The following is a 25297-nucleotide window of genomic DNA, read 5'->3' as shown; positions in this document are numbered from 1 at the left end:
GAGGAAGGGAGGGAGGTATGGGGGAAGGTAGCAAGCCTGCAGTCCTTTGAGGCTGGAAGCCAGGGAAGGAGATGGTGTGCAGATGAGTGGGTGTAAGAACTCCAAACTGCCACCAGGGGGCATTGTGCTCTGAGGAGACTCTCCAGTAGGGTAGCGTGAATATTCTCACATGAATACTTGATAGGGTTTGGAAGGGCTGTAGATCATTCATGACTCGTATTCATTATTGGTCAGTGATTCAAGACTTCTCGTCACTGCAAGTGCAATCCCATGGCAACTCCCGGTAGAACATTCCTGCAGTGCCAACAATCATTTTCTTTCTTTCTTTCTCCTCTCTGGCAAAAAGGTTGAATTTGCACAGCACTGCATGCGATGGCATCCCCCCTGACATCCACGTGCTGTGAGAAGTCCAAACCGAGTGCAGGTTGCAGAGGGACAGAGAGATAGGTAGGTGGCTTCTATGCATCTGGGTGTCTCTAGGCTGCATAGAGGCAGTGGGGGCAGGCCAGGCTCCAGGCTCTAGGCCCCAGGCGAAAAAGCTCAGCGTGTGACAGGAAAGACCTGCTGTATCATGTGTCTGTGCATTTGTACGTGTGAAAAAAACAAACAAAAAAACACCCAAACAACCCCCCCCCCCCCACCACCCCTCCCTCCCCCCCCTTTACCTTGACAGGCTGCAGGGAGGAGTTGACCTGTAGGTGGCGGATGTTCTCCAGCTCTGCCATCTCTACCCTGTGGTGGCGCTGAGGGGTGACATTACACTCTTCCTCCGCCTCTTCATCCTCCTCCTCCTCCTCTTCCTCCTCCTCCTCCTCCTCCTCTTCCTCCTCCTCCTCCGCGGGGGCCCGCGTGGGGGGGGGGCGGCCCTCGGGGGTGAAGCCCTGGAGCAGTGCAGCCACCGCCTCAGGCCGGGGCAGCTTGGTGATCTTGAAGTGCTTCTTGTAGTGCGGCGTGTCCTTCCTGATGAGCCGCTGCTTCTCCGAGGAGAGTGCCGCCCGCCGCCCCTCCCGCTCCTCCTCGTCCTCGCTGCGCTCGCCGTCCTGCTCGCCGTCCTCCTCGCCGCCGCCGCCGCGGATGATGGGCTCCTCCGCAAAGTGCACCGTGGGCTGGGGGGGGAGGGTTGCAGGAAAGGAACAGCCGAGTGTAAGAGTAACAGCCAAGCAACGAGTGTAACAAACAGAACAGTCCATAGCGTGTGAGTTCGCCGAGTAGGTTGGATTGGAATGGGAGCGTTTTGATGACCTCACCTCGATGTATTCGACCTCCATTTCATCCAGGTCCTCCTCCTCTCGGCCCCGGACCTCCACAAGCTCCTCCCCCATGGGGATCAGGCCCCGCCTCTCCTCGTGGGAGTTGGCCGATGCCGTGCTGTTGGACGCCTGGGAGTCGTGGCTCTGATTGGACAGACCGCTCAGTCGCTTCTCCTGCAAACGACAATCGCACGAGGCGTGAGGATGTGTCTGTGAGAGGCTGTGTGTGTGTGCGTGCGAGTTTGTGTGAACGTGTGTGTTTAACCTCTGCTCCTGGAGAGTCCAGTTCTCCATCAGGCCTGGCAGAGTAGACCTCGTTCCTCCTCTCCTCTATCACCTTCTTCATCACCTTCAGCTCACTGGGGTGGGGCGTGGCCCTGCGCTGTAGACCCTGGGATGATGAACACACACACACACACAAAGGTAGTCAGTTAAACATGCAGGCGTAAATCACCAAGTCAGACACAAAGCAAAGGCCCTGAGGGAACCAGGTAAGTACTTACAGTACAAGCCAAGTACTAACTACTGCATTGCATGTAGATAGACACACATAAAACACTGATCTACTGACAGCTAAGAGTCACTGTAGCACACTGAGTGTGCTCTCTATGTAATCATCCCGAGGGCATTTTTCCTTTCATTTCTATTCCATTCTGAAAGAAACGGCTTCTAGTTAAATTCCAATGATGATTTCCCTTACAGCGGCTGAATTCCAGCACTCCTCAACAACATTTTGATTTCCTTTCCCTCATCCTCTGTGAGCCACTTCAGTTGCGGAGACTCGTGTGCATGTTTCCTAGGAGACTCGTGTGCATGTTTCCTAGGAGACTCGTGTGCATGTTTCCTAGGAGACTCGTGTGCAGGTTTCCTAGGAGACTCGTGTGCAGGTTTCCTAGGAGACTCATGTGCATGTTTCCTAGGAGACTCGTGTGCATGCTTCCTAGGAGACTCGTGTGCATGTTTCCTAGGAGACTTGTGTGCATGTTTCCCAGGAGACTCGTGTGCATGTTTCCTAGGAGACTCGTGTGCAGGTTTCCTAGGAGACTCGTGTGTAGGTTTCCTAGGAGACTCGTGTGCATGTTTCCTAGGAGACTCGTGTGCATGTTTCCAAGGAGACTCGTGCGTAGGTTTCCTAGGAGACTCGTGTGCATGTTTCCTAGGAGACTTGTGTGCAGGTTTCCAAGGAGACTCGTGTGCAGGTTTCCTAGGAGACTCGTGTGCAGGTTTCCAAGGAGACTGGTGTGTAGGTTTCCCCAGGTGGACGGGCGTCTCACTCACCCTGCGCTCGGCCGCTGCCTCGTCGTCCTCCTCCTCGCCCTTGGTCTCGTCCTGGAACTGGATGACGGACACACGGTTGAGGTTGCTGTCGGTCCAGCTGTCGTCCACGCTGTTCTGGAGCAGGTTCTCTGGAGCACAGACAGGGCACACAGTCACACTCAGCACAGGGCCACTTCCTGCTCCAACACAGAGGAACGTGTGATGAGGATGAACATGACGCAGGTGAAGAATATGTGGTGATGGTGGTGATGATGACGAAGGGAAAGATGATGGCTATGGAGATGGCTGATGAATATGAAAGATGAGGGTGCTGGTGGAGGGTCAGGGTGCCGAGGAGGACTCACCCAGGCTAGGAGAGGGCTGCTGGGGCAGCAGGTAGCAGGTCAGCACCTTCTCCCCTGTCCTCTCGTCGTCCTCGGTCTGGAACTTGAGCATGGGCTGAGACTGGTTCTCTGCTAGCCACATGGCCTTCAGGTTGAGGTTGGCCAGGGCGAATGGAAGGTTCTGAAGTCTGGGGGAAGGGGGGGGGGGGGGGGGTTTAGACCAGCAGGTGAAACAAAGAGGGACAGAAAACAGTCGAAGATAAAGGCTGAAAATACCTTTATATAAATATCTTTGTCCCTGACCAAAAGGAACTGACCTTCAAATTAATATAAAAGAATTCAACTAATCTAAACAACCTTTAAGCCAACCTAAGAGGTTCAATGAAGGCTAGACAGGAGCTCGGTGAGGCAGGATGTGAGGGTGGTCTGGAGCATGGAGGTCAGGCGGAGGTTACCTGTTCCCCGCCACATCCAGCACGTGCAGCTCCGTGGCGTCGGCCAGCTCGGCGGGCAGCCTGGTCAGACGGTTGTCCCTGAGGGAGAGCACGTTGAGGCTAGCCAGGCCGCCCAGCTCGCTGGGCACGCTGCCCAGGCGGTTCCGGTCCACGTTCAGGTTGGTCAGCTTCTTCAGCTTGCCCAGCGAGCGAGGCAGAGTCTGCGAGGGCGGAGAGAGAAGGGAAAGAAAGGGAAAGAGGGAAGGCCAGAAAGAAAGGGGAAGAGAGGGAGACGGAGGAAGAAGGCGGTGGTGTTTACACAAACACATACTCTCCAACGTGGTTCAAAGATGTCAGTGAAGGATGTTCTTGTGTTGGTGACGGCCTGTGGGCTCTGGAGGTCCGGGTTGTGTGGCGTAGCGTACTTACCTGTAAGAGGTTCTCAGTCAGCACCAGCTCTGTCAGGTTCTCACACTCCCCTATGGAGTCACTGAGGTGGGTGAGGCGGTTCTGGTCCACTTTCAGGATAGACAGCTGCTTCAGACTGCCTGAGGACAGAAACCCAAAGGGACTCAGTTCACTGACAACAGCCCACTATTACAGTCCCATCAGTCCCACTCACTCTCCACAGTGCTCTCCACTCTGGAGAGATCACTGATCTGATAGAGTAGGATGGTAAAAGCTGGTTAACGAAGCCTTCATTTCAGCCTATCCAACAGTGTTAGATTAGTGATAACCAGTGTTAGATTAGTGATAACCTTAAGCACGGTTTCAAGTTTAGGAGAATTTGAACCGAGACTTTGAGTAGAGCACAACCTTGCCCTCTTCATGAGTGCCAGGCCCTGCGTTCCCAGTAGAGGGCAGTGTTGTTGCATGGAAACCCAGAGGGGTATCCCCTGTCCCCAGTCACAATGGGACAGCCCATGGGCTTCCTACAGACACGACACCTGGACAAAGCAGCTCAAACGGCCTGCTTTACACCCACAATGAGGTGACATGATGATTAAGTTGACAAGGCTCCACACAATAGGACAGATTCCATCGTCCTCCACTCACCCCCCTCCACTCCCTCCCTCCCTCCCTCCCTCCGCTCCAACCCCTCCCTCCCTCCGCTCCAACCCCTCCCTCCCTCCGCTCCAACCCCTCCCTCCCTCCGCTCCAACCCCTCCCTCCCTCCGCTCCAACCCCTCCCTCCCTCCACTCCAACCCCTCCCTCCCTCCTCACCTATTCCATCAGGGACTATCTCCAGCAGGTTCTGTGTGAGCAGCAGGTCAGTGAGGGCCAACAGACCACTGAGCTCTGAGGGCAGCTCCTCCAGCCGGTTCTCAGAGATGTCCAGACACACCAGCCTCCGCAGGTTCCCCAGCTCCTACACACACACACACACACACATCAGTATCCCAGTTGTGTAGGTGTAATGGCTTGAACCAGGTGACAGGTATGAAGACGGCTGCCACTCACTGGGGGTAGAGAGGACAGCTGGTTGCGATCCAGCCACAGCTCCCTCAGGTTAGGGAGAGCACCAAGAGTGTCCGGCTGAGAGAGAGACAGAGGAAGAGACAGAGAGAGAGGGATGAGAGAGAGAGGGATGAGAGAGAGATCAGAGAGAGAGATGGAAAAGAGAGAAATGGAGGAAGAAAAAAAATCATAAGCTAAGAAAACAGAGGGCATGTCTGTTATCTTGACTGTTGAGTTAAATGAAGACAGGTGATTAGGTTTAGTGAGCCAAGTTGGAGCGCAAACACGCTGCATATAGGCCGTTTCAGATCCACCTTTGGGGAAATGGGGGTTGCTGCCAAGATAAACACACAAACATAAATCCTACGCTCCAATTACAGTTTCCCTCTCCGCTACCAGGCAGACTGGGGAGAGCAGGCAGACAGGCCTCAACTGTGACAGGCAGACTGGGGGAGAGCAGGCAGACAGGCCTCAAGTGTGACAGACAGACAGACAGGCCTCAAGTGTGACAGACAGACAGACAGGCAGACAGGCCTCAAGTGTGACAGACAGACAGACAGGCAGACAGGCCTCAAGTGTGACAGGCAGACAGGCCTTGGCGTACGACAGCCAGGCAGGTAGATCAGCAGGCAGGTATGGTTACAGAATGACCTCACCTGTGTGCTCTGCCTCCACCCAGCTCAGATCAAAAGGCCTTGTTCACACACACACACACACACACACACACACACACACACACACACACACACACACACACACACACACACACACACACACACACACACACACACACACACACACACACACACACACACACACACACACACACACACACACACACACACACACACACACACACACACACACACACACACACACACACACACACACACACACACACACACACACACACACACACACACACACACACACACACACACACACACACACACACACACACACACACACGTTCCCATGCAGACACCCTGACTGGAGGGAAGATATAGCACCCCAGGCCCAAACATGGCTCATTCCAAGAGCTCCATCAGGGGGCTGTGGGCCACGTCAGCTGTGTTAGTTAGGTTACGTGTGTTTAAGGGCTGTGGGCTGGATGAACGTCAGAAATGTCAAATATGTCATTTTGTGGGGTAAACAAGGGTCTGTGTACTTGAGTGGGCTGGAACCATGATTGGAGAGTGAATGTGTCCAACTCATTGCTAATCCCAAGTATAACGTCTGTTTGTGCACTGAAGTGAGTCTCACCAGCACTTCCAGTTCGTTCTTCCCCAGGTCCAGCTGTTCCAGTTTGACCAAGAAAGACAGCGATCTGAACGGGGGAAAGAACAATCAGTCAGACAACACCCGCTTCAGACCACACGCCCTTTCCTAAACATCCACAACCGTGCGGGCGGTTCCCTGTCTGGCTGACACATGCCTCGCATACCTCTCATTCGTATGAAGCCTATGTCAAGAATGTTACAACAGAGAGCACAGGTGCTTTTGAAGTCGGGACTAGAGATGCAGAGGATTCCGGCCTCATCCATCATGCAGTGTGTGTGTGACAGTGAGGTCAAGGGCTGGGGCGTCTGGGCCAGCCTGACAGCCAACACATCAACCCTGCCTCTCCTACTCTGCCTGCAGTCTAGGACAGCCAGTCGAAACACTTAACGCTGTTTGCTAACAGACTACATCTCTATTCATGAGCAAAATGCATTAGCAGCTCTGAGGCTCTGTGTATATAGATATAGAGAGAGACATGCTAATAGATCATATCCTGGCTACAGCTGTGTGGTGCTGCGGCGGTGATTAGGTATTTAACAAGCAGGTAGCGCCTCAGGCTGCTATGGAGGATGGGAGGCTGCAGATGGAGCGGCTGTACCCAGGGGAGGAGGCACTTACGTGGGCAGGGACTTGAGCAGGTTCTCCCTGAGCTCGAGCGTTACCAGGTTGGCCAGGCTGTGGAAGAGGAGGAGGAGAGCAGGGGTGGAGGAGGAGGAGAGCAGTGGTGGAGGAGGAGAGCAGGGGTGGAGGAGGAAGTGAGCAGGGGTGGAGGAGGAGGAAGTGAGCAGGGGTGGAGGAGGAGAGCAGGGGTGGAGGAGGAGGAAGTGAGCAGGGGTGGAGGAGGAAGTGAGCAGGGGTGGAGGAGGAGAGCAGGGGTGGAGGAGGAGGAAGTGAGCAGGGGTGGAGGAGGAAGTGAGCAGGGGTGGAGGAGGAGGAAGTGAGCAGGGGTGGAGGAGGAAGTGAGCAGGGGTGGAGGAGGAGAGCAGGGGTGGAGGAGGAGAGCAGGGGTGGAGGAGGAGAGCAGGGGTGGAGGAGGAGGAAGTGAGCAGGGGTGGAGGAGGAGGAAGAGAGCAGGGGTGGAGGAGGAGGAAGAGAGCAGGGGTGGAGGAGGAGGAAGAGAGCAGGGGTGGAGGAGGAGGAGGATTGCCGTAGGAGGTGAAGGCAGAGGAGGATGACAGAGAGGGGGAGGAGAGTGGTTAGTGAGTCAGATGGAGTCTGGAGGTCTGTTGGACCGGGTTGACTTGGCAGGGTGGTGATCCATCTGGTCATGCCTAACAGTGCCCCCCCCACCCAGTCTGAAGGCCCCTCCTGGGGGGAGGGGAGGGTGGGGGTTGATGGCTGTGAGTGTGTGTTTGTGAATACGTACTTCCCGATGTCGTTGGGCAGTGCCAGCAGTGACACGTCGTTGAGTGCCAGGTGAGCCAGCGCTCGGAGCTGGGTGAAGCCGTCGGGTAACCTGACAGGGAAGAGGGGGGGACGACTCAGAGCAACAACCAAAGAAATGTACAGACATGCGCTGTGTTGCTGCATGAGAGTGAAACGCAAATCGACTCCTTTACATTCCCCTCTGGGGCAATTTGGTTGAACCCAAACATGTGTTTGTGAGTGTTAAGGTGGAGAGAGATGGAGGCTACCACAAACCTGGAGAGGGGGTTTCCACTGAAGTCTGCGATCTCCAACGCCTTGCAAAACTTAATGCTCTCTGGGATCTCAGGAATGTCTGCAGACAGGAAAACGTTGGGGGGGGGGGGGGGGGGCACAGTCAGCGAGATTGAGGTGTGTGTGATTGGTTATGAGAGGGGGGGCTCACATTCTATAGAGCAAATTATTTCAGTTTCCCTTGGAATTTTTACCAGATGGCAGAGAAACTGAATGAAATGAGAGAGACAGACAGAGAGACAGAGAGAGAGAGAGAGAGAGAGAGAGAGAGAGAGAGAGAGAGAGAGAGAGAGAGAAAAAAAAGGAGAGATGAGGAAAAGAAGGAAGAGAAAACCTCACATTAAGCTACAGTTCCACACGCTGGTACAGGTCTGTGTATCGTGCTAGCTATCTGAAAGTCCGTCTGGCTACTGAGGCTAGTAAAAACACCAGGCCGCTAGCCTGGACAGCTCACGCCAACAGCTCTCCAGTTCCATCCCTGAAACAACTATCCACGAGCCCCTTCCTGCCAGCGTGATCACATGATATCTGCGAGGGCCAAGGACAGCGAGAGGACGCCTGCTACCTAGAGAGGCAGAACGCCCTGCAGAGCGGGTCTATGTAGGCCAGCCACACTGGAGATGGTGTCGTGGATGTACACATCAGTGATCCATTATTTGATACAGGGGAAGGATATTGAGGATTGATTAACCAGGCCCGCTTTATTATGATCCTGGATCACTTTCCCTCCCTCCCTCCCTCCCTCCCTCCCTCCCTCCCTCCCTCCCTCCCTCCCTCCCTCCCTCCCTCCCTCCCTCCCTCCCTCCCTCCCTCCCTCGGCTGAATGGGTAAGGAAGTGAGTGTCCCCTTTCCTCTGAGGATTTTCTGCTCTGGGTCTTTCTGTCTCTCTAAGCTGAAACTTCAGTTCCTGGAGCATGCCAACACAGCGTTATCTGTTTACGACCTGCCTTTAAAGTAAGTGTGTGTTAACGGCCTGGCGTCAACACATGCATGGGTGTGTGGGAAAACAGGTAGTCTTTGACCAGGACCAACTTCTGTGTGTGTGTGCGTGTGTGCGTACCGTTTCTGGATATGTCCAGCTCCACCAGCTGCATGAAGTTGGCCACCTCAGGAGGAAGCCTCTGGATCTCATTGTCGCTCAGACCAAGCTTCCTCAGGTTCAGGAGTCTGAAGAAAGGCTGTGAACACACACAAACACAACGTTAATGAGGAGGACACTAACACAATTGTATTCGATCACCAGGGTAGACAGTCTTTTCCCAAACAGATATTCCATCAACATGGAAAACCCCTTATCACCATGGCAACTACCGCCAAACAAAGCGGATTCCGATTGGCCGAGCCTCAACTGCCAAGAACCCTCACAACAGACTGGTTGTTGGAGGGACGGCGTTCAGCACATTCCTCCAGCAGCAGAGGGACCAGCCTGGTGTCTGTAACTCACAGACAGGCAGACAGACAGACAGACAGAGACAGACAGACAGGCAGGCAAACAGATTCCTGCAGACCTGGAAACCTTTCTGTCGGCCCCGTCGTGACCTGGTTCCAATCATATACTGATGACGGCGTTGTGGAGAAGAGCACTGGGTGACAGGAGATGACCTGGACCTGAGGTTTAACCAGGCCAGTACATAGGAGGGGGTCCAGACAGGCTTGGAGCCTTTAGCCAAACTATACTCAACTCACGTCAAAGTCAGGACACTCTGGGAGGTTTGGGAATCGTAACATGATTAGGTGGTAAATCCTGGAAATGGCAAACAGGTTCCTACCGATCAAAACATGTGTTGTGCAACTCTGATGCACCCGTTCTCTCTCTCTTTTCTCAGAATCGTACCAAGTTAAATGAGGTCTGCTCTGTGTGTTCTGTAGTGTTGCTGCTAGACAACAGAGGAAAGGAGAAACACACACACAATGCAAGCCATGACAGCTCTATGCTGCCTGAGGTAAGAACGCTCCACTATGTGTTCCTCTGTGACAGATATTTCCTGTTCAAAAGCAAAAGTGTGTATGTGTGTGTGTGTGTGTGTGTGTTGAGTTTGGCTGGGAACTCGCAAGTTAGAACATAGCTTCAGTCTCTCACCAGCCTACTGTAGCAGAAGATAAGGCCAAGGCTAGCAGCTGGAAAAGAGGGGGAGGGAGAGATGGATGACAAGAGGGAGAGAGAGACAAAGAGAGAGATACAGAGAGAGAGAGAACGAGAGAAAGAGGGATAGAGACTCTGGCAGGTGACAGGTATCAGATGACAGGAAGAGGAAATAGGAGCCAGGAGAGCCCATGTGACCAAGCCACCCCCAGATGGGAGGCAGCCAGGCCAGGAGGGGGGGGGGGGGGGGGGGAGAGGGGCAGCAGCACACGTGAATGAAAGAACTGTACACCACTTCATTCAAGTCACAACCCTCCTTCTCTCTCCAGAGCTCAGTTCGCGTCGGCAAGGAGAGAGGGAGTGAAGGAGAAAAGGATGGAAGGAGCGAGGGAGGGATGGAAGGAGAGAACGAGGGAGGGAAGGAGGACTGTTATCCAATCTGCCCAGTGAACGGGTTGTTATGAACACTCACAAAGATGACCATTGAGTCTCTCTGCTGCTGAGAGGTCAGGCATGGCCACACCGTACACTACTGCTGCCTCACTCACTGCGCACGCTTGTGTGTGTGTGTGTGTGTGCACCCTCCAGCTGGTATGAAGAGGTCATTAGGCTGCACTGAGTGAAACCTGGCCACCCATGAGAATGCTATAACAGAGAGCGGTGTGTGTGTGTGTGTGTGTGTAAGGGCTACACGAGAGACGTGCTGCGCCACAGTGAGTGTGTGATGAGTGACGCCAGAAGGCTGGTCTCTGGGACTAGCGCAGCCTTATCTGCTGCTCCCTAAGAAGCATAGCTCAGCTCTCACGTACGCTGCTGTGTGTGTGTGTGTGTGTGTGTGTGTCCCGTGTGACTGTGGGGCTTGTGGGCAGGACCCTTTGTTGCTCCTGCAGGTGTGTGAAGCTGCCTGGGAGAGAGGCAGTGTTAATGTGTGTGTTACCGTGGTGACGTGTACCAGGAAGAGTTACTGTTTGTTTAACGGTGTGTTTAAGCATGTTTGCGTGTGTGTGTATGTGTGCGTGCCTGGAACAGGACAGTAAAGACATTGAGAAGAATGTGTTCTAGGCTGGAGCTCATTTATAACTGACGGTTGGTGAGTGAGGAATTGTGTGTGTGTGTGTTCAGGCTAGGTGAGCCGTTCTCAAGCTTGATGGACACAGACATCAGTGTTCCAGTCAAGTGACTCCATTTACCCTACGGCTGCTCTCCAATTAAACCATTACAGACAGAGGGCTCCAATGACCACACACACACACACACACAAACAAGCACACAGCATGTAAACACACACATTCACCCGTTCAGACCCAGTAGAAGGTGTCCAGGAGAGGCTGACAAAATGGGAGTGAACAAGGAGTGTTGACCAGTCGGATCAATTGAGCCCCTGTGCTCACTTTCACTGGCCAGGAGGATGAGGATAAATGACAGAGCATTAAACCCTTCCACCCCTCCCCCCCCCCCCCCCCACCTCCCTCCCTCCCTCTCCCCCCTTCCCCCCTCCCTCCTCTTCTAGGCCGTGTCTCTTGTCATTGCAGTGGAATCCCTCCTGCTCTGCCACTATTCACTCTCTCCCATCTTTCTCTCCCCCTCTCCGTCATCCAATAATCCAGTCTACTGATCATGACCACCCTCTCTCCCTCTCCCTGCCTCTCACACACACACACACACACACACACACACACACAGCTGGGGTGAGGGGCAGAAAACCGAGGGGAGGGGGGTCTTTTGTGATGGCCTCCTCTTCTCTTTCACAGTTCATGACAGAGAAAGGGAGGATTTGGCTGACTGAGTAACTTGGTCAGTCCCCTTCAAAAGAGCTGGCCTGACTACACCGCACACACTGGTGCCATCAGCCCAGAGAAGGTTCCAGAAGGTTTCAGAGAAACCTGGGCCGACAGACTGGGAGCCCAGGCCACAGTGGAAGAGAAGTACTGACTTCCTACAAGAAGCTACGATTCTAGCCTCCTCTACTCCCCCTATCCTCCTTTCTCTCCACAGGGACTGAAACCCAAATCCCTCCGCATGAGTGCAGCCGCCACTCCTCCTCCATCCCTCTCTCCCTGGCTCCTCCACTGCTCTCTAATTTCCCTCCATTTTCCCTGGCCGAGGGACAAAGGGAGAGTGGCCCCCATACTGGGCTGTCATTCGCCCCCCTCCCCCTCCCTCCAAAGGCCAGGGTGGTGGGGGTCGGATGATCCATTGTCCAAGAGGGCGCCGGGAGAGGGGAGGGGGAGGGGGCCTGGAAATGAAGGGATGAGGACTTGAAAGAAGAGAGCGAGAACAAAAGCCAGAGGTGAAGAAGAGAAGCAAAGAGAGAGAGAGCAGAGGAGAGAGACGGAGAGAAAGGAGAAGGGGGCTTATTAATGAAGGAAGGAGGGAGGATACACAAAGGGGTTCCCACAGGAGGGCGGCTCTGAGCTGACCCCCCCGTCCACCCGCCTCCCCGAGTCCTGTCCGACCATCTGACCACCTGACCACAGACAGACAGCACTGCGGTGTAACTTCCGGGCCATTCCAACGTGCTTCTGGCTCTCACACGGACACACACAGTGCTCTACTGTACCACTACACCTCACAGCACACATGTGCTCGCACGCACACTGAAATGTCCGGATCTTATCTGGGTGGAAGTCCCATCATGAGCCTTGTTCTGGGAGGTTCTCTCCCCCTCTCAGCCTGTAGCAAAGGGATCTGGCTTGACAGACTCCCATTAACGGCAGCACATAGCATGGTTCACCAACTTCCTCTAACCTCAAACAACTTCTCCCACACGTCATTCAGTCCAGGTGTGGAGGCGGTCCCTGTGTGTGGCCGTCTGCCTTCCTCCTCTGCTACAGGCTATCCTGTAAAGTCATTTTGGCGAGCGTAACTAATCCTGTCATCACACTTGCACGGCCCTCTTAGTACACAGACCTGAGGGCAGTACACAGACCTGAGGGCAGGTAAACAAGAGTCACAGTAGGCCATCAGGCCCCACGGGCCCTGTAGTCATGTGGCTGTGAGAATGTCAGGAAGAGACTGCAGGAAGAGAGAGAGAGAGAGAGAGAGAGAGAGAGAGAGAGAGAGAGAGAGAGAAGAGAGAGAGAGAGAGATGGAGGAGAGATAGAGAGTTTGTGAGCGTGTGTTCCATCACCCAACCTTTCTACCCCCCACCCCCACCCCCACCCCCTCTCCCTCTCCCACAAGGGGAGGTTTCTGCCAGGATGACTGACTCGACATGACAGGGAAGCCTAAAAACACATCAACAGCATGCGTTTATCTACCCAGCTGTTACCTATCCCCGTCACGTCGGATCAGCCCTCCCGGGTGGCGGGTGGGAGGAGAGGAAGGTTGCAAGTGAAACAGACGGCCTAGAAGAGAAGAGAAAGGATCCCTCTTGGAGGTACAAGCAGAACGGACGTTTGGCAGGTCAGGTTATTCTGCCTAGACAGCCCTTAGCCCTGCTGGCTGCACAGGGCCAGGACGAGAGCCTGGCGTCTGTAGAGCGTGTTCCGCAGCATGTTTAGCATGAGCCTGTGCAACATCTTATGTACATCCCACACACATAGTAAACTAGCCGTCCTGTCTCGGTGGAGCCGCATGCGGCAGGGTGTCCTCCATCTTGCTGGCGTTAGTGTCGAGTCAGGAGAACAGAAGAGTGGAACAGGGGTCTGGGCTAAAGGGCTGCCTCCAGGGGCTATTTATCTTAAACAGGGTGTTTGTGTGTGCCTGTCATCACTGTGCTGGTGCAGCGGATACTAGTGGGAGACTACCGTGAGGAAAGAATTAAACAAGATGCACTCCCTCTTTCTGTCTGCCTCTCCCTCTCCCTTGCTCTCCCTCGCTCCCCCTCTCTCCGCTCCAGGCCAGTTGCCAGGTCCCCAGAACACAGTAGGCCGGAGGCTGGAGAGGACAGTTGGCTGTGGAAGGCAGACGCTACGACAACAACAGTAACACCTCTAATGAGCCCCAGAGCCGTGCAGCAGCCAGGGCCTCCAGACACACCGACAGGTCCGCAGCCCCAGAGCCGTGCGGCAGCCAGGGCCTCCAGACACACCGACAGGTCCGCAGCCCCAGAGCCGTGCAGCAGCCAGGGCCTCCAGACACACCGACAGGTCCGCAGCCCCAGAGCCGTGCAGCAGCCAGGGCCTCCAGACACACCGACAGGTCCGCAGCCCCAGAGCCGTGCGGCAGCCAGGGCCTCCAGACACACCGACAGGTCCGCAGCCCAAGAGCTAACAGCTTTAACCCCGCTAACCACTTCTCCTTACCACTGAGGATTTGGACGCACGTCCACACCAGAGGGCTCCCACCACTACTAACCCGTGGGTGTTTAAGGTCAGCTAAAGCATGTCCTGCCCCAGCCAGAGAACGCTCCGGGCTCTCTCAACATCCCCTGGGTTACACACTCCCGTGAGAACATTCTGTGTTCTTTCGCGGGGCTCTAAAGAGCTTTCCCGCCAGGTTAAGAATAGACAGGTAATCCATGCGGCCGGGTCCTCCTCAGAGAGTCAAGAGAAGCTTTGGAGACCAGCGCCGTCCCAGCGGCGACAGACACCACAGCACTCAGCTGCACGCACCTGCCCGGAGAACAACACACACACACAAACAAACAAACCCATCACCACCCACCGCTCACACGCGAGCGCCGATCCGTGCGCCCACACGCCAGACGAGGGCCCTGGGCCCATGTCTGTGGTGGTTATCAGGGTGATTTGACTCCTAAACAAATCCCAGTCAAATGAGGAATGTGCTGTACTACTGTAGGGACCCACTGGGGAAAAAAAAACTGCTTTACAACAAGGCTGAACTCTCGCAAAACTGGGTAATCGTAAAATAGTGTGTGTGTGTATGTAATGCTGGGGGCAACCATCATCAATGATTGCAGGTGATAAAGGGGAACCTTGCTGCATTGTGCACCCTAAAACAACACTGCTGTATGTCAGCACACTGGCCTTGCGCCCCCTGTAGTGTGCCCCCCAGCCCCCAGCCCCCTCCCCTGGTTGAACCACACAGCTGACTACGACAAGCAGACAGAGAGAACACTGCTCTTTATAAGCTGAGGTGGTCCTGTCTGCTGTTTCATAGTCCTCACCCAACAAGCTCTCTATATGAGCTCCTCACACAGGACAATAACTGACCCTAAGAAGAGGAAGAGAACTCTCCCTCTCTCTCACTCTCTCTCTCACTCCCTCTCCCTCTCTCTCTCCCTCTCTCTCTCTCTCTCCCTCTCTCTCTCTCTCGTACTCTGACCCTTTCTCTCCCACTCCCGCCCTGCATGTTCCCACCAACGTGACACAAAGCCAGTCCTCCTATTGTTTACAGACAGCGGAGGACGTTTGGCTCTGTCCTGGATGGGCTGGATCCGGTCTGCTTCAGCCTGAACGCCCGCCTGCCTGCCTGCCTGTCTGCCTGTCTGCCTGTCTGACTGCACTGCGTCTGCCTGCACTCCGCCTGACTGCCTGTTTCTCTTGCCAGTAGGTCAGCTTGACTTCTACCCATCTGTGTGCTATGCAGGCATGTAAATCTCCCGTCTGTCGGATTCTCCGACCCGTCTGTCTCCCCTGCCTGCTAGCCCCCCCCCCCCCCCCCGTGCATTACTGTCTCGCTCCGCCACTGTCATCCGTATCCGTGGCGATGCCCGGCTATTGTTAAGCGCGAGTCTCTTCCTGTCCGGACGGAACACTGTCAACACGCTCCGTGATCAAACGCCTGGGAGGAGGAGCTGCTGTCTGGGCCTGGTACAGTACAGAGGCTGACAACAGGAACCTGACAACAGGAACCTGACTGACTCCTTACAGGGCTGCCATGGACACACACAGCACTGCCAGAGAGGGCTGGAGTTGAAAGGTGATAATAGCCGACCAGCTCATCACATTACTGTCATGCTTTCTCGTTCTGCCTCGCCCAGAACCTGTGTCTCTCGCTCACAACACTGCCCAGGGCAACCAGGGGAGGGGACGGGTGCTGCCAGCTCTGATGGGGTGTGTGTGTGGTAGATGGGTATGGCTGTCTCCCTCTTAATGTGTATGTGTGTCCTGGTATGCGCGTGCGTGTGCGTGTATCCTGAGCAGCCAGGGACGGTATAAAGGCCCATTGTGTGTGTCCAGGTTGCGGCCCCCTCACAGGATCATGTGGCTGAGCGTCTGAAGCTCAGCAGTAGCGGCCTCAACATTCCTCTGTCAGCAGGCAACACACACACACACACACAGCAACAAACATTAACACACAGCCTGACACACACAGAATGGACAGATGTGTCTACCTGTTCTCGACCGACAGGGTGAGGCAGCAGAGACAGGCAGGAGCAGCTGCCTCAGCTTGCTAGCTAGCTAGCTGATATAACAGAGCTGTTTGAAGCGGGACTATTTCATCACGGCCAGAGGCAGGACTGACAGAAACAGAGCCAAGCTGAGGCCTTGCTCTTCTATAAGCCCTGGGGAAAGAGATTCTTCACCTACATTGGCAACTGGGTCATGGATATGTAAAACATCTGTACATGGCTTATGGTAGACAGATATATATCTCAGTATATGATGATTGTAGTTCAGCAGGAGAAGAGGGAGAAGCCTTTATTGATCATGCAACTGACACACACACACACACACACACACACGCACGCACACACCAGTGCAGGGAGCAATGTGTGTTGAATGTGTGGCCGTCCACTGATGAAAATCCATCTCTCTTCCCTCACAATTCAGATCGTTTATCCACACCAGAAGGAGCAGCATCATAGGAGGCTCTGGGGTTGCAGTTCGCCCCCAAACAGCAGCTCTCCCTCGAGGGATGTCTGTTTGCTTAGACCCCAGATGGTCCCAGTGCGAGAAATCCTACTCAATGTTTTCTCTAGTAACTCGGCAAAAAAAAAAACACAGCATGTCGCTATAAAACGACGCAATTCACCGGCTACATTTCCCTGCAGTACACGCTGCATGTTGTAGATGGACGCTGACACCGCAGAACCCTGCACGGACAGGAAGGACACGCGTCAGGGATGCAGGTCCACTCTGATTAAGGCTCGAATAGGGCTTTTTGTTTTACGGTTTCCCCGTGACGAGTCAGCGAAAGGGCAACTGAGATCTGTGGACCGCGCGCCGAAGAGCATCGACACACGGTCATTTGCTCTAGCCCACATTCTGCAGCGTATGCCAGCAGCTTTGCTGTGCCTGTGATGCCCGAGACAAACCTCTCGACAAGCACGTCGACACACTAAACCCCCTGGGTCCAGAGGATAAAATGTCAAGACGCATCTAAATAAAACATCCCTGTGCCCAGTTAAACAGAATGGAATCCCTGCTATGTGTTAACGTCATGTCACCTCCGTGTGGCGTAGATATCGCCGAGCATGCCTGCAGCTCATGGAAATATCCCATCTTGCACCAGTGGACACAGGCAGGGTAGAGTGTGTGTGTGTTCTGGATGAACACTAATGCACAGTCAAGGAGACTGAAGTTAAAGTTTCAGTTAAAACTTCAAAAGCTGAAAGTAAGTCATTAGTTCCCCAGTGGCGCCCTCTCTCCTCGACTCCTCCTCAAAAGGAGGTGGTATGATTCTCTCCTCTTCTTGTCCAATCACAGTTAAGAAGGAGAGGCAAGGATTGGAGGACACAAGGAAAGCCGTTAGAGCCTTCCACCAGAGGCATGGTCAATACTAGTAGCCTGCAACTGCATAACAACCTTGCCTGCCTGCATGCATGCCTGGCTGCCAGTGACACAGACAAGCTCTCCATGGTGAAGGCTACTGTGTTGCCCATGGATACCCTGGGTAAATACACCGCCACCCCCCAGATGACAGGAGCACCCTCGTCTCCGGAGCAAGATCACCCTGGAGACCACAGAGTGTTCTAGAACGCTGTCCGGGGCAACGAGAACACGTCATGATGAGATTGCTGAATGAGTAGAGAGGCTGGCTGGCAATTCAACACTCCCACCTGGAGATTAAGGAAAAGACATCTAGAAATCTAGACTTCGTTTCTGTTGTAATCCCTCAGAATCACAAGTACTGACTCCATGTCCATCTCCTGTTTGGGGTGAGGCCTAAGCAAGCTTCAAATTCAGCTGCCAACAACAAACACTAGAGAGGGGGAGGAGGAGGAGTGGAAGTCAACACGACGCTGATCTGCTCTGTGTTGTGAAGACAGGCCTAATTACAGCGTTGACTCCTTATACCACTCCTACACACCTCCAGAGAGGATCACTGTCAGGGTGGAGCAAAACACACCAGCTCTATCCCCCGCCCCCCCCCCGCCCCGCCCTCACAGTCCCATCCTTCTACCGCTGTCTGCTGTCGGGCGCAGGACTATCCCTGCTCACCTTCTTCAAACACTGTTTCCCGTTTCAGGTCGTAAAGACTGTGTTAAATATTAACTGACTGACTGCTTCAACTGTAGGTCTCATTTTCTGGGTCTTTTTACATGGTGTTAAGTAGACCAGGCAGGGACCGCAGCAAAGTGAATTAGCACACCTTCATAAACATTGACGGTTGCGTGTGTGTGAGTGTGAGGTGACTCTCCTGTTTGTCCTGAGCCCCAGCGTGACCTTAGCATCTGAGACCCGACATGGCTGAAACCAGCTGACATAACTTTCAGCCGTACCTACACACAAATACACTCTCGCAGGTAAACTGACTGTTGTGGCTGCCAGGGCCACTTAGCTCAGTGTCAGGGCCCTTCAGGGAAGACCCTGGCCAGGGGGATGAAGAGCGAGATGTGCTTTAGTCCTTCAGATGCTGCCCTGCTGTGTCCACAGCAGCACCCATCGAAAACCAGAGACAAAAGGAAGGCCGACAGCAGGCTGAGGTGACTTCCCTTTGCAGGTTGTGTAGGCCAGGATTGCTATTATTTAGAGTGAGTAATGAGACCAGGGCGTCTTCTCACTAAAACCATGTCATTATCAGACAGTCAACACGCGCGGCTCTTTGAACTCGTCGTTCTAGACGCCTCCTCCATTCTCCCTGCTTGGCTCCTCACCAGACCTCCGTTTGGGCGACAGCCCCTGGAGTACAGACGCTGGCTTAATTAAAATGGAAGCTGAATTAGAGCACATTCACATTGACACAGGGTAGACTCAAGTCAAGTTTGATTAGGAAGGAAAAGGTTCCTCGGACGGAAAAAATATAACTGTGCACCGTCTGTGTGCCATATAAATGCAATGTTTGACTACCTGTGGTTTATTGCAGTGTATATAGGCGTGTGTGTGTGTGTGTGTGTGTGTGCGCACGCGTGTGTGGTCTTCCTATACAGAATTGTACATGGGTCCAAATGTGTGGCTTCTAGCATGAAGGGAAGATTCCAGTCATGCCTGTATTTCCTCCGGCGTCACGTGCTACAGTACTGGCTGCGTTAATTACACACACACACTGTATACACACACACTCCCCCTCAAAGACAAGGCCACACAGTGTAGTAATCATAAGCCAGGTACAAAGTACAAACTCTCCTTCACAGCCAGGGGGAAACGAGTGGTTTATTGGCCAGGCTGAACCGAGCTAGCCCACAGTGTCGACTGCTCACTGGGGAAGAGAGGCTGAGACAATCACCCTAAAGTGTAGCTTTGTCCTTCCAACGCAACACATGCTTTTTAAAGCACAGGCTAAAATAAACTGACCTTTGGCTCCAACAATGCCCATCAACACTAGCCCCTGAGCCTGCTATGAGTTATGCGGGCCGTGTTGCGGAAGTTCATCTTTCTACAAGGAGGTCCCAGTGGGACGGGGGGACAGGAAAGGGTTAAGCCTGTTTTGAGCCACTCTGGGAGGAGAAGTGAGCAGACAGTCAGGGCGTTCTTGCTACGCCAGCGATGAAAAGATGTGTTTGGAGGAGAGAGAGACAGACCCGCTGGTATGGCTCAAAGGACGCCTTTGTCATCGAGTGCCCAAGCCAGCAAGTGGCTCACACACACACACAGTATGAGTTGCAGACAATGAAAGGACAAGGGCACAGCTACATCCCCATTATGGTCTCAATAGTCAACACTTGCTATGCATTTTTGGCACAAACACGCGTGTGGGTGTGTGTACTCTACTGGTCAATAGCTTCAACGTGCTGGAGGGACCCGCAGACCCATTTCACTCCATTCAGATTCAGTCTGTAGGACTTAGGAACTACACCCTGGTACAGAAGCTCTGCTTCAGCCCAAGTTTCAGGGAGCTGAGTCTCCTCTAGATAAAGGAACCAAGAAACTAACGGGGAAGCTAACCCATGTTGACTCATTCTAAAACTGGGCTGTGGCTTCTTTGGCCAACAACACGGCAGGAACCGAGAACAGAGGTGTTCTGGAACGGTCTATGAGACAACCTGAACAGTTGAGAGTCCACACGGCATGCAGTCAGAACATGACGTGAGACGATAAGAGGAGACGTTAACAGGGTTGTGAACTAGGGCCATCAACAGCATCAACCATGCGATGACTGCAGAGCTGTCTGCATGCTAAACAAGGCTGTAGCCGCTGTCACAATGTTGAACTTCCTTTATCAGGGCTGTGGCCTCCAGGCTCCTCGACAGGCCAGGCCTTCTGGGATTCCAGGGAAACAATAGGCCTGGGCTCTGGTCTCTTATCAGCACGAGCGTGTGAGAGTAAGACGAAGCAAAACAAATGGAAGACTTCTACACGAGAAACATACAATATACCACATCTGCTATTGCTAGAGGGTAGGAGGGGGGTAAGAGCTGATTGGTTTGTCCTGAGCCCAGGATGTGCAGGGTCCAGGGCAGTGGTCCTGGTCAGTGCTGTGGGCTGGACGCAGACTGACTTGCGGCAGCGCCTCCTCCGAAAACAAAAACAGCACATTCCACGGCTCACTCGATTATTCCCACTTCCTGCCAGCGGAGCTGCTCCCAACAAAAAGGAATTGACAAGAAAAGAAAAAACACAGATGTCAACAAATCAGCACGATGGGGCACAGACGTCAGACCCGTCTGGACTGTGGGCCTCCCCGCGCAGCTCCTCCACAGGGCCCAAAACCAGACCTCTGTTCTGTCTGGGTACTTTCTGTGGGCCTGCCAGCGCGGCTCCACCACACGGACCAAACCCAGGCCCCTCCCACTATCTGCCTGTCTTATTGAACTGACTAAGTTCTTCATGGAAAACAACTCACTCTGCGATCCCCACGGTGCAGCTCCGCCACAGGGACCAACCCATACAAAGAGGGGTCATTCTCAACTGGGTTCATTGTCTGCTTACAGACACTGTAAAGAGAACCAGGACGTCTTTGTTCTGCGGGCTGCACGCAAGGATCACCAGCCTGGCTGATAATGATGAACTGGTGATGATGAGAGCTGCCTAGTCTGACAGCAAGAATGGACCACTGTCTTGCTTCCCATGTGGGCCTGTTTAAAAAAAAAAAATATCAGGCATCTCAGCATGCTGATCTTAGAAAAGCTGCAGAACATATCTAAAGCGGAGTCCGCTCTGACACTGGCTGGGTTTATCACTGCAGTACGAATCATTCTTAGACACTGGAAAAGCCAGGTAAGGCCTAGTTTTGAGACTGGCTGAAGTTAATGACGGCCTCATTTGAAGAACTTATTGCAAGACCGAATGATGGTAGGGGTAGATTCTACCAAGTCTGGTCTCATTTCCTGCATTTTATTCAATTTGAACTGACTATTGCCCCATAATTACTTTTATTATCAAGCCTAATTCGATCTCAGCCAACACCCCCCCCCCATCCTATTTTACTTATTATTTATGTGTGTGTTTTAATTGTGACTTTTTGTATCTTTCTTGCCCAGATTGTTGTATAATGCGTGTTTGGTGCTGTTACATGTTGTTAATTGTGGTGTGTTTCTCACATGGAAAAACAGTAAAAACTTTGATTATAAAAAATAACTAAAAGAAAGTAAAGCTGCAGAACCAAGAGGCAGGGACGTCATCTTGGATCAGCTGCTTATGAGCAGGTCCGGGCCCTGGTTGAGCATTTGGACTACATGTTTCTGTAGTTCTAGATTGACAGCTCCGTTTGCTGACAGCTGTGGAGGCTGTGGGCCTCCCAGAGGGAGGGCAGTGGGGGATGGTTCAAACGTGGAATGAATCACCGCAACACAACAGGACTGAGGAGGATGGAGACAGAGCTGTGATTACGACGTGAGGGACAGAGACTGATGGAGGTATCCTTGAATCCCTGGCAAACAAGCAGGACTGCTGAGCACACACAGATCCCTGGAGGAGAGGAGGTGTTGGGTTACAGAGTACCTCACCAGAGACCCTGCGCCAGCATGTGCAGCGTGTAGATAAAGGTTTGGGGGGGGCAGGAAGGTGTGTTTGTGGTCAATGCTGGCAACATCCTGGTCGATCGACCATCGACCAACAGCCTGGACGGTGGTGCGGCCTTAAAATAGGCCAGTCACGGGGCCATCGAGATCAAAGACCGTGGCAACGTTCCTCCCCAAAGAAATGTCACCTGTCCTCCCTGTGCTCCCTTCTGTACTAGAGTCCGACTGAGGCCTGCCCTTCACACACCAGGAACAACCAAGCATCAGGACACAAACGATTCTTGTAACGGGTACCAACGCGTCGGTGTTCAGCAGCGGTTTAAAATCTTTCGACATCATTCGCAATGTATGGTAGCTTTGCTGTAGGGCTACGACAGACATGCAGAAGGGCATGCCTACACGTGGGCAAAAGGAACAGCGACACGTGCACACTTGAGACCGCGACACGCGAGGTGAAAACGGACAGGCGTGTGGGCGCGAGAGCCTTCACCCTGCGTGGCCGCAGGTCGGGGGCCACTAGCAGGCCTGTGAGGATGACCTGTGACCCCCCCCCCGGCTAGCTTTAAATCCAGATGGCAGGAGTCAGAGAAGGGGGAGCGGACAGGAGGAAGAGTGGGAGGAGATGACGGAGAGGAAGGGATGCAGAGAGAGAAAGTGAAGGACATCAAGCAAAAGGAAGTAAAAAAGAGGGCATGGGAGTGAAATACAGAGAGAAAGTAGATTGCAGGGAGAAGTAAGCCGTCATGACAGAACAGAACTACAGGGCCTGGGATTTCTCCTCCATACCCCCCAGACACGCGGTGTACTTTAGACTTGAGGCTGAGCCCATGTCTGTCCCATGTAGGACACAGATGCGGCTTCGCTGCTGTCACCAGCAGCTGCCGACGCCACTGCCATCAATTATTCACTGTTTGCCCCAGTTCATTGTTTACCTTTGAGGCTGGCGAATCAGGGTGGGGGCGTGGCTAGGGCACAGGAGCCACAGGATAGCACACACAACCTGTCTGTGGTTGACAAACTCTGTGCCAGTATGGGCTACAGTACGAGATGTGAGAAGCCGTAGACGTGACTCTCTGGTTCTCAGTGTGTGTGAGCGTGAGCGTGAGAGAGACACACAGTAATGTGTGAAAGTGGAGTGGAAATGTCAGGATGGTCAGTAAGTGACAAAGACAGAGAGAGAGACAGTGTGTGCGTGCGAATGAGAAAGTAAAAGAGTGCAGGTGCGGCTAAGTCTCTGTGTCTAAGCACGACTGTACTGATCCATCCGTATTAGACCATCTCCCCAGAGTTAGGCCTGTTTGGTTCCGTGACACCCTCTGGGCCTCTCCCACCTGACTCCCCCCCCCCCTCCTCCCCCCCATCAGACGAGCCCCGTTGGGGCTGTGGGCTGGATCAGCGCCTCTGGGGACAAGGGATCAGTTCTGCTGTGGTACACTCTGCTCTGCTCACAGGCACCCAGGATCACTTCCTACACCACAGGGAGTATGTGTGTGAGTTTGTGTGGGAGACCCCTGTTAATCCACCTCCGGAATACCCCCCCCCGCTCCACTCTCGTGGGGGAAGGGGAGGGCAGGATGTGAGAGCAGCTGGTCATCAGCTCAGACAAAGGAACCTGCCGAATGTGCTCCTCATGCATTAAAAAGGACCTCGATCTCGCACGCTCTTTCCTCCTGTCTCTGTGCTTCTGCCTGCTGTTCCCCTGGCTCTGGGATTCACCAGAACCTCAACGTGCACATACACCCACTCTGAAGAAGCCTCTTTCTTCATTGTGGGTCTGTGTTGGATTTTAGGTGGACACCATGAACTCTTAACACTTCCTTTGCTTCAGTGGCATCCAAACAACATCAACCCAGTCGGTGCTACAGGACAAGAGCCCAGAGAGAGAGAGAGAGTAAAAGTGAGAGGCTGAGAGAGAGATGGAGAGAGTGGGAGAATATGAGGAGAACGGATGTGGTTTTACTGCAGAGGGGCCGGTGTGGTGGCAGGTGTGATTTATCACCAGTCCTGCCCTAGTTCAGCTGGCCGCTGGCTGGGGAGTAGGGGACCAGCTCTCCTCTCCATCCCCCTCTCTCTCTCCATCTTTTCTCTCTTCTCCCCCCGTTGTCCTACTCATTCCCTTCTCCCCATCCCATTTTTTCCCCTCTCCTCTCCTCTCCTCTCTCTCTCTCTCTCTCTCTGGTTCTCCACTCCTCCTCTAAAGGTCGTCTGGCTGCAGAGTGGAGGAGGTACGTGATGTACCTCTATAGCACTTAGGAAGAAAAAAAAGAAAGGGGTACAAAGTACTGTCCTAGATTACTGTACAGAACTACTTGGAGAAACCAGTTTATCACAACTTTTATATTGCAGAGTAGGTGATACCCCCCAAGGTCACAGACACGAGGTGCCTGAAATATTAACAGGACTTGTTTTATACCTCCAGTAAGTGGGGCAGGGATTTTTAAGGGAGAAGTAACCAGGAAAGAAAGACAAAATCTCCCCAAGTTCAAAATGATCCTGCTGAACTGAACTGTGAATGAGCTGAGCTGAGCTGTGTCCTGACTCATTAAACAAATGACTCAATCCACCACAGGCGGAAACAATGGGACAGTTACAGTTGTTGTGATGAACCACAATGGCAGAGTGAAGCAGACGCTGCAGTTAAATTTGATTCTAGTTGAACTGCAGTTTGACCCGGGGCAGGATACATGCTGCCGAGACTCTGAGAAAGAAAGCACTCAGATCTCATCGGTCCACTTGTGCTCAAACCGAGACCTGGCATAAGAGGACACGTCCCAGAGGACACTCAGAAGCACTGGGCTGTAGGATGGAGGGCCTGGAGGGAGGGGGTTAGGCTACGTTTTCACGGACGGGTGAAACCCTAATCTGCCCCCAGGCAAAAAACAGAGGGGGGTCACTGGGAACTGAAGCAGAGTGCAGAAGACAACAGCCTACAGTTCAGTAGTATATAGGCCTAGTGCTATAATATTTCACAGCACAGAATTAAAGAATTAATTAAAAAGGTATTAAACGCTAAAACTCCAATGTTCTATTTCAACCTTCTACCAACCTTGGAAGCCACCTGTCAGCCAGGTGACACGATGACATCATAACCTAGCATGTGTCCGGGACACCTTTGGTGACCTTACAGATTAGCCTGACATGTGACATGCCACATGGAGCTCCCCATATGGCTACCATTGGTTGGAAACATGGGAGGAGTTTGGAGGGAGGGACCTGGACTGTTCTCCCTCTACCAGTGGTTGGAGACCGGAGGGGAAAGGTTTAGATGGAATACAGAGATGTGTATTGTAGAAATACCTGGCCCAGCCAGTTCTTAGAAATAACAGAAGTAAGAAAAACG

The 25297-nt window shown here is 53.3% G+C and overlaps 1 protein-coding gene across 2 annotated transcripts in view; it reads right to left on the bottom strand.

Moving 5' to 3' along the window:
• scrib (scribble planar cell polarity protein) overlaps positions 1–25297 on the bottom strand; it is a 57512-nt gene that overhangs the window by 27410 nt on the left and 4805 nt on the right. For both annotated transcript variants that reach the window (XM_067251408.1, XM_067251409.1), the window contains exons 2-15: positions 8745–8862; positions 7667–7745; positions 7392–7481; positions 6644–6700; positions 6008–6071; positions 4748–4822; positions 4511–4655; positions 3715–3833; positions 3307–3506; positions 2873–3039; positions 2529–2656; positions 1516–1641; positions 1248–1424; positions 666–1106 (exon numbers count right to left, since the gene is read on the bottom strand). In XM_067251408.1, the coding sequence (XP_067107509.1) occupies positions 666–1106; positions 1248–1424; positions 1516–1641; positions 2529–2656; positions 2873–3039; positions 3307–3506; positions 3715–3833; positions 4511–4655; positions 4748–4822; positions 6008–6071; positions 6644–6700; positions 7392–7481; positions 7667–7745; positions 8745–8862 (1986 nt within the window). The remainder of the gene's footprint in view (positions 1–665; positions 1107–1247; positions 1425–1515; positions 1642–2528; positions 2657–2872; positions 3040–3306; positions 3507–3714; positions 3834–4510; positions 4656–4747; positions 4823–6007; positions 6072–6643; positions 6701–7391; positions 7482–7666; positions 7746–8744; positions 8863–25297) is intronic.

The sequence above is a fragment of the Osmerus mordax genome, chromosome 15 (genome assembly GCF_038355195.1).
Source record: "Osmerus mordax isolate fOsmMor3 chromosome 15, fOsmMor3.pri, whole genome shotgun sequence".
Lineage (NCBI taxonomy): Eukaryota > Metazoa > Chordata > Actinopteri > Osmeriformes > Osmeridae > Osmerus > Osmerus mordax.
This window is presented reverse-complemented; position numbering and strand designations above follow the sequence as displayed.